General features: G+C 38.4%; 1 protein-coding gene and 1 long non-coding RNA gene across 4 annotated transcripts in view; one reads left to right on the top strand and one right to left on the bottom strand.

Annotated features, from left to right (window-relative positions):
* The window catches only part of LOC122877436, a 45,028-nt gene that overhangs the window by 12,455 nt on the left and 23,587 nt on the right, over nt 1-8,986 (bottom strand). The gene's annotated exons all lie outside the window — the stretch shown is intronic.
* Nucleotides 4,115-8,986, top strand: part of LOC122877435 — an 11,537-nt gene continuing 6,665 nt past the window's right edge. Inside the window, exons 1-3 of one of the 2 annotated variants that reach the window (XM_044198987.1) lie at nt 4,115-4,655; nt 8,138-8,769; nt 8,914-8,986. The exon at nt 8,914-8,986 is cut by the window's right edge and continues 174 nt beyond it. In XM_044198987.1, coding sequence (XP_044054922.1) covers nt 8,149-8,769; nt 8,914-8,986 — 694 coding nt within the window. In that variant the 5' untranslated portion in view covers nt 4,115-4,655; nt 8,138-8,148. Of the gene's footprint in view, nt 4,656-6,833; nt 7,062-8,137; nt 8,770-8,913 lie in introns of those variants that run through there. The other variant, XM_044198988.1, reaches the window with a different exon arrangement.

Genomic DNA, 8,986 nt, shown 5'->3' with positions numbered 1-8,986 from the left:
GAAGAAACCCAGGTGACGTTCGAAGCTTCGGAAAGATTCAAATCGGTTTGACCGCCTTTAAAAGTTTTGCAGCTGAACTCTGATCTCAGTGGGATAAAAACAGATAATAATAAACAGGGAGATGTTCAGGATCGTAAGTATGAGAACGTTTCCAGCTGATACCAAAGTAATAAAAGGTAATTTTAATTAGAGCAATTATAATTCACAAGTTAAAAAACGCACAGTGACACTAAACTACACCAATAAGGCTCATTAATATTTTATATCTCAGCTTTTTGGACAATAACATCTACATTTAACGCAGCACTTCTGAACAAAAGTATTACAGATTTAATAAATAACACGCCGGACTTTTATTTCTCACATTTGAGGCAAAAACTATTAAAAACCAAAGAGGTGCTGCCGAGTTTGAAGCTTTTTGCCCCCCCCCAAAAAAAGCCCAGATACAAATCATTTCACGAGTCACAATGCGATTAAAGAATTAAAGACATTCATTAAATTAGCAAAAAATTACTTTAGCTGCAAAACTTTAAAAAAGGCAGTCAAACCGAATGAATCTTTGTGAAGCGGCAGAGACATTCGAAGCGTCGGACGCCACCTGGTTTTCTTCATTTGAAACTTGCCGAGCTGAAACAGCACCGCTCATCTCTACCTGCTGGGACGTTTCTAAATTTAGGCAGAAAATAAAAGTCTGTGCTCGCTAAAAGCTCGACACGTTTTTAAGGATAGGTTGTTTGTTTGTTTTTTTTACTTGTGTCATGTACTTTATACATTGAAAGAGTTACTAAACACGAAGCGTTTAAACACGAAGAGTTTTGACGGATCTTGGTCTCTTATTGTTAAAAACAGATTATTGTAAGTTGTGAATTTCACAGCGTTTAGTTTGTCACTGAGCTTATTATTTACCCTCAAACTCAACACAAAACCTCCACTGGAAATCTGCCATTGGAGGCGTCCTTTTCCAGGTTAGCAGCCCCATTTGAGGGTCATTTATTGAGCAAAAATGTCAAAATATCCTCTGGTTTCAGCTTCTCAAATGTGAATATTTTCAGGTTTTTTTAAAAAAAAAGTTGTTCAGACAAAACATTTAAAAAGAACCTAGTTTGGGCTCTGGGAAGACTGCTACCAAGTCGCGGGCCAACATTGAACAAATGTACCTTTTAACATGAACCCAAACAAGTTTTGCTTTAACGTTGAATATGGGACAATTCAACATACAGTCCCCGACAACATTATAGGGAAATGAAAATATTTGAATTGACATTCGCTTTGAACCAAATTTCAACGTAAAATATATTTATTTTTGATATTATTTTTATGTATTTTTTAGTTTTCTATATGATGCAATTTGTTTTATAAAAATTTTTTTTTTTTTTAAATCTAGGGAAATTAATAATTTATTGACTTTCCGTGCCCAAGAATTACATCTGAACACCCATCTGGCACGCTAACAGCGAGACTTTTCACTGAAACTCACCGCTTCATAGTGCCGTCTGATGTTGTGCTCCTTAGTTAAAGCCACATACGAGACGAACAGGTGTGTCTTTACACAGGTAAACAGGTATTCTGCCTCCAAAAAGCTCCTGTTTCCTTTCTTTCCGCCATTTTTGGAAAGTGGTAGCACGCCGACAGCTGCAGCACGAGGTCGCTATGACTGCTGTCACAGAGGAGAGGGCGTTTCTGGGTCCTGTCATGATTGATGCGCCAAAACAACAGCGGAGCATTATGGGATTTGTAGTATTAGCTGTGAATGCGGGCCAAATGTGGCCCGCGGGCCAGAGTTTGACACCTATGCTTTAATATATCTCGGCTGTGAACGCTGAAGCTGTAATCGCTTTAACTTCTCTCCGTTATTGTAAAAACTATGATCTGTGCAGATTATCGTAGCAGGAAAAAACGTTTAGTTTGTCACTGAGCTTATTATTTACCCTCAAACTCAGCGCTAAACCTCCACTGGAAATCTGGAAGGCGACGCTTCTGCTTCTGCTTCGGCCTCCGTGATTCCTGCCACCATATTGATGAGTTATTGATGACACGCGGAGACAATTTCTCTGGAGTTACATTTTATAAGCCTGTAGTTTCTAAATTCTGTGTGCGTGATGAAACGATCGGTCGATTAATCGAACAAAACAAAATCTTCAATTAACAAGAAGGATTTGCTGTTTTTTTCGTGCGTTTTCTACAGTGGATCATCATAATTGATAAAATATTTAATATCTTCTGGCTTTGGACGTCACCTTCCACTCAGAAGCTAATTGGCGTTTTAACCATTTAATAACATTTTATTTAATTTTTTTTAAATCGACAGAATAAATCTATAAGCGAAGTAATTGTTGGTTTAATGTTCACACTGTGCAGTGTCTGACACGCAGATCCGGGTTCAGGTGCGGTCAGTTAGTTAAATATTAACACAAAGATGCTGAGGCTACGTTAGGACAGGCTGCAGATATTAAATATTATTATTAATATTATTAAATAATCAATTCAATCATCATGTCAGTGCACCAAAGCACAATATCTCCAGGAGGCAGGTCCCACATTATCTTTGGACCTTCAAAAAAATCTGTTTTAAGACCTTTATTATTTCAGTTAATAGCGTTTAAAATGTGCATATTCCCACAAAAATACGTATTTAAGCAAATTACCACAAAATAAATATTGTTAAAAAGGACAAACTGCGTTTGATACACACTCGTTTACACTAACACCTAAAATATGGGAGAGCATTCAAGCAGGAGACCAATTAATTTTGAGATCAAATATAATAATAATTATTTGTATTTTTTAAAAAAGGAAGAAAAAGTATAAATTAAAATTTAAAAAAGTATCACCATTATGTGACAGGTGTAAATGATCTGAAGGGTCTTTCATTTATTTTGTCCCGTTTTATGAGATTACTGGCTGAAAGGTACAAGCAGAGGTGGAGGAAGTATTCAGAAACTTTACTGCAGTAAAAGTACTACAAGTCAAAGTCCTGCAGGGAAAAAGTCTGAGTCTAATCAGGAAGAAGAGCTCATGTTGAACCGGTTTGTGTCGGACTGCAGCTGATGATGCTTTTCATTCTGGATCCATCTGCCGATTCTTTTCTCCGTCGATCCATCGATCGATCGATCGATCGGTTTGGAAAACTGGTGAAAACGGTGAGAAACGCCGTCACGACGACCCAGAGCCCAAAGCGACGCCTTCGCCGTGTCGTCGTGTCCGACCGACAGTCCAAAGCTCGACGTTATTAACAAACATCACAGTTATTACAGTCGTTCAGAGGAAAAGCAGCAGATCTGCACATCTGAGGAGCTGCAGCCAGGAAGGGATTTACAGGAAAAACGACTCCAACCATCAAAATAGCTGCTGATTAATTTTCTGTCTGTTTAATTGATTAATCGACTAATCCAGGACTATTCAGTTGGCGGCCCGCGGGCCACATCTGGCCCAGCAGCAGCCTACGAGCGGCCCAGCGTACATGAATCTGATATGTGACAAAATAAGTAAACTACAGCAGCTAACGAGGGAGCCGTCTCGCTTCCTTCTCATCTCTGCTGAGAGCTGCACATGCTCAGTACCAATCGGGCAGGATGTTCACGGATGTAGCGACGCCGTCGATCACATCTTTCACAAATCAACGTTTTCTCACGTGAGCTCCGACCAGCTGAGCAGCTTTTCAACACATCTGGCTGTCGACGGTCACAAGCAGGAAGTGCTCTGCTGAAAACGTGTCTCTGAAAACCCTGAAACGTGAATTCGACAATGACAACAGTCAGTTTAACGCCGCCTGGACTGGCAAGTGTTTGTTTGTTTACCGCCAGCTTGTTTTTTTATTAAATTCATTTGCATTTGTTTCAAATTTACCAATAACTAGACAAAGGGTGGAGGCGTGGGTTCGTTATTTCTGTCCATAATTTGCACTACTTTATATTCATTACTGTACATATCCATCAGTATACTTCTGTTTACAGTAATGCCATCTGTATATAATGTCCATAATACCACCTGCAATTATGCACACACTTTATATCCTGCTTATTGCACTTCTGGTTAGACCTGAACTGCATTTCGTTGCCTTGTACTTGTACGTGTGTAATGACAATAAAGTTTAATCTAATCTAATCTAATCTAAATAGGCTGAAGATGTCTGGCCCGTCTACATTTCCTGGTTTTAAAAGTCTGGCCCGACTGAATCTGTAATTCAACGAATCGTTTCAGCTGTACTTGTATAAACTGTTGGGGAGTTTAATTTTATAACGAAACGTCAGATTTTATAAACTCTTCAGTGCAGCGGAGTGGAAGCAGAAAGCGGCACGAAAAGAAAAGACTCAAGTAAAGTACAAGTACCTCAAATGCGCACTGAGTAAATATAAAACATAAACAAACATCTGCAGTTCCGTTTTAGTTTAGTTAAAATGTGTATTAGTCACTTTATGAACAGTTTTTCAGTGTCATAATCAATTATAATATAAGTAGCAGCTGGTTTCTGGCAAACAGCAACAACTACTGCTTGTAGAGGTCAAAGGTCATGATTACGTGTTAATGATCTACAGAGCGTCAACTTCAGTCTGACTTTCGTTATCAGGGATCAGTTTCATCAGAGCTGCGGCTCGAACATGAAATTATTCCGTTTTTGATCGCAGATGAAGTTCCTGAGCTGATCCGATCTGAAGGTATGTAACGTTTCCAATACGCAAAGATCAATAACCAATAATGTGGCGTTATCATTAACAGCGGCGCTCATTAAAAGCAGACTGCAGCGCGTCTGCAGGTGTCGCTCGGTTTTTCGAGGATGTTTACGTTTTCTCAAACAAGGAAGTGACTTTAACCTGAAAATCCAGACATTTGTTTTTGTTTTGTTTGTTTTTTGTGTCTGTGTTTTAAATAAAAATGTCCTTTTCCAGATTAACAGCCACATTTGATCTTCAGAAAATTAACTGGAAACAATATTGATAATCGAGTAGCAGCTAAAGTCATTTATTAAGCTAAAACGCCAAAATACCCACTGGTGTCAGCTTCTCAAATGTGGATATTTTCAGGTTTTTTAACGACAGTAAACTGAATATTTTTGGTGTTTTTGACTGTTTGTTCAGACAAAACCAGACAAACACAACAAAACAGGCCTTTGGGAACTTTTCCACTGACAGCCAAGAAAAGATTCAGAAAATAATTACAAAATAATCGTTGTCCCTCTTGTTGCACTGAAACGTTTAATGCAGAAATACACACAACTCCATGTGTGTGCACAGCACCAATAATCGATAACTAACAAGTTTATTTAACATTGATGCATTTAGCAGTTTGGCATATTGTTTAAATATTAAGTTAAAACATGTTTATATTTCCAGCAGTTTGGTGTTGTGGTATCAGTTAGGGGCGTAGCGATGTAGCCTGCTGGTATTGATAACGGTGATATTTAAAAAGTATTGATATCATGTTAATACACACACACACATATGGATAATATCGTGTAAATAATCCAACGCCTCTTAAATAGTTTCTTTCCGTTCTCGCTTTGTCACGGCAGGTAAAGCACGTAAAGTAAAGGCAAAACACACAATAAACAAAAGTTAAAGATGAATTTGACTGATAGCTTTATTACTTTTTAAAAAAATGTTCTATAGATATCGCGATGATATCGTTAGCGTGAGTTCTTTTGGCCGCGGTAATCGTGTAGAGAAAACGTAACATCGTGACAGCCCCAGTATCGATACTGAAACTCAGGGATTCTTTTGGTGCCAATTTAAATTCGCCCCTCGTATATCTAAAAGAAATAAACCACAAACTCTTTCCTAGTTGTTTCTGCATGATTTGATCTGGAACGACTTTTCATTTTGTTGTTATTTGTTTTCATGATATTAATATTTTATAGCAGTTTATAGTGTCAAAACTAACTTGACTTAACGCCAGCGGACAAACCGTGTTAACAGAAGTTTTTCTGAGTTGCGTTAATCATAACTTTGGCATTTGTACGGACATTTCTTGTTGCTTTCTCCTTCGACAAGCTAATGTTAAGGTTCGAGGTTCAGCTTTAAAGCACAGAGAAAATGTAAACAATTATTTATGAATGAATTAGAAAAGAACTAAACAATAAAATATGCAATAAAATAGAACAAAAGTATATAAAAGTAGCACCAGAGGAGGAAATAAAAAGGAAAACTATATTATATTTATAATGCCAGCCTATTGGTTGGGCTCTAATAAAAAAAACACACTCCTTTAAATATCTATGATCAGCATATAATCCATATATAAAGGTTATATTCCTCGTCTGCTGCTATCTCAGTAACCCAATTATTCATCAATGCAGATTAAATACAAAATATGGATTATAACCCACATAAACTACCAGACCTTCTGGACAGACTACAAACAACCACAAATGCTAACTGAAAACGATTGGTTGAATTATCGATTAGTCGATCGACGGAAAATAAAAAAAAAAACATTTAAAAAATCGCATTAATTTTGATAATCCATCATTTATTAAAATCGTTTTTCTAAGTAAACATTTTTTTAAATTACTGGCTCTGACTTCAGCAATGTGAATATTTGCTGGTTTTATTCGTCTCCTATGAAAGAAAGTGAATATATTTGGGTTTTGGTCTTCCTTTACTTCAGCAAAAGTACTAACACTAACACAACAAAACACTCCACTACAAGTAAAAGTCCTGCATTTAAAAACCTTAATTCAGTAAAAGTATTATCAGATAAATGCACTTAAAGAATGACAGTGAAAGTCGTCCCTGTGCAGTAAAACGCTCCTGCATTTTAACTATTTTATATACTGCTGGGTAGTTTCATCTGCAGCAATGCATCATGGTCTATAAGGTCATCACGTGTTTGCAGCGTCGCTGTCCTGTGAGAACCACGTATCTCTAAAAAAGTCTTCCTGAACTCAGAGAAACGGCCTGTTTTTCAGCTCTGTGACGATGCGTTTCCCAGCTGATCCGAGGGGGGGTTAAAGAGTTTATTCAGCTTCAGGAGGAGGAGAGTTTCCTCAGTACATGAAGGAAACTCTTCATCCTTCAGCTCATCACAAACATCTGGAGATACGAGGTTCTCACTGGACGGGAAGGGTACGTTTAAACAAACTACACAGCAAGTAAAACACAGATGAAGGACGTGTATTAGACTCACATTTGAAGATGAAGTCCATTGTCTTTTCTTCAGTAAGGTCAACTACACCTGCCCTGCCCCCACCCACCGCTGCTAGCAACTCACACAACTACGCTAGCTGCTAGCATTAGCATCACAGGAAAGCTTTTGTTACCATAGCGTCACAGTTCCCGCCTTTCACAGGCTCCACATCTGATTGGTTGATACTGTTTTTTAATCAAATGACGTTAACGTCACCTGACTTTTTTTTTTCGCTTCAACTTTATTGGCAAAAACAAAAAAAAATACAACGTACAGGAGAGTGTCTCATCCCACCAAGTGATGCGTTTTTTCGTTATTGATTAATTTGTCAAATATTTTCTGAATTAACTGATGAAAATTATAATAACTATAATTGACGTCTTCAAATGTCTTTTGTCCGACCAAAATATTCAGCTCGCTGTCATAGAAGACTAAGAAAACCAGCAAATATTCACATTTGAGAAGCTTGAACTAGTAAATGTTATTTTTTTTCTTAAAAAATGATTCAAAACAATTAATCGATTATCAAAATGACTGCAGACCGATTGTCTGTCGCTCTACAATTTTTGCTCCCAAAGCCGATGTCATAACCAATTTCAGACATGAGCATGAAAGTTCATTTTTGATCTCGGAAACAGTAGTTTGACATTTAAAAAAAACCCAAACAACTTAAAGCTGCTATAACTGACAATAACAACAATACCAATGTATGAAATGACAACATGGGAACAGTGTGTCAGTGTCTCTGTTCACGACTTGTTTCTGCTGAAAACAAGCGGATATTAAAAAAAAGAATCTGTTATTGCAGGTTTAACTCAAAGTACCCTTGCTAATTTTGTCTGAAGCTTTCAAATGCATCGCATGGTCTTCCCAAGTTTTTTGCAAAATGCTGTGGAGAACGTCAGAGAGATCGATGCAAACATCTGAGCAGTGCAACACATAAATCAGCCGGTGGGCTCGTCTGTAGTTTTCTCCTCTTTCATGCACTTTTTCTGTTTCTTTGTTTGATTTACAGTTGATCCAAAAATGAGCGAGCCAACAACTGAGCCACCGCCTGGGATCGAAACATGGACCAAAGAAGACGTCCGCCACTGGCTGATGACAGAGGTCAAAGTTCACGAGACTTGTGCCGACAGATTCTGTGATGAGGAAGTGTCGGGAGACAGTTTAGTTAACTTTGAAAAGAAAGATATTTTAGATTTAGGAATAAAACACGGCCCTGCTGTCAAAATCGCATCTTATCTAGAAAGGCTTAAAGAAGGATCGCAACATGAATCACAGTTCCCGGCGCATGTGGAAAACCGGACAAAGGAGGAAGTGACCCAGTGGCTACTGCAGCATGTGAAAGTACATAGCAAATACGCAGAACGGCTCCAAGAGGAAGATGTGTCTGGAGATTGCCTCGTCTGCTTCAGGAAGCAGGATTTTCTGGACCTGGAAGTGAAAAGCGGTCCAGCTGTAAAGATTCTGAAAGAGCTCGGTCGGCTGAATAATACAGAGTCGCCGCTGCGTCCCATCTTTCACAGCATCCGTTGGTCCTTAAGAGCCAAAAACAGGCAAGAAAACAAGAAGACAAATGCGCCGCTGGAGAAGACTCCGGGAAAGGGCCAGCTACCGATGTCGCAGACGAAGAAGAAAGAAGCTGATGTAAAGTGTTGTTTGTGCATCCCTGTATTGTTATCATATGTTTAGTTCATATAAAAATGCTTGGACAGCAACAAAGTGCACAGTAGGTTAAATACGAAAGGTCAAACTTTGATGTTTTCTTTCCTAATTTAATCTCTTTTGCAGAATCCGGCCCCACTGATCAAGAATACCCTGGACAGACTCCGTAAGGCTGATCTGAAGTCTTTCTGTTTCGAGC

The sequence above is a fragment of the Siniperca chuatsi genome, linkage group LG6, assembly GCF_020085105.1.
Source record: "Siniperca chuatsi isolate FFG_IHB_CAS linkage group LG6, ASM2008510v1, whole genome shotgun sequence".
Lineage (NCBI taxonomy): Eukaryota > Metazoa > Chordata > Actinopteri > Centrarchiformes > Sinipercidae > Siniperca > Siniperca chuatsi.
Note: the sequence above shows the minus strand (reverse complement) of the source record. Positions and strands in the feature narration are given on the sequence as shown.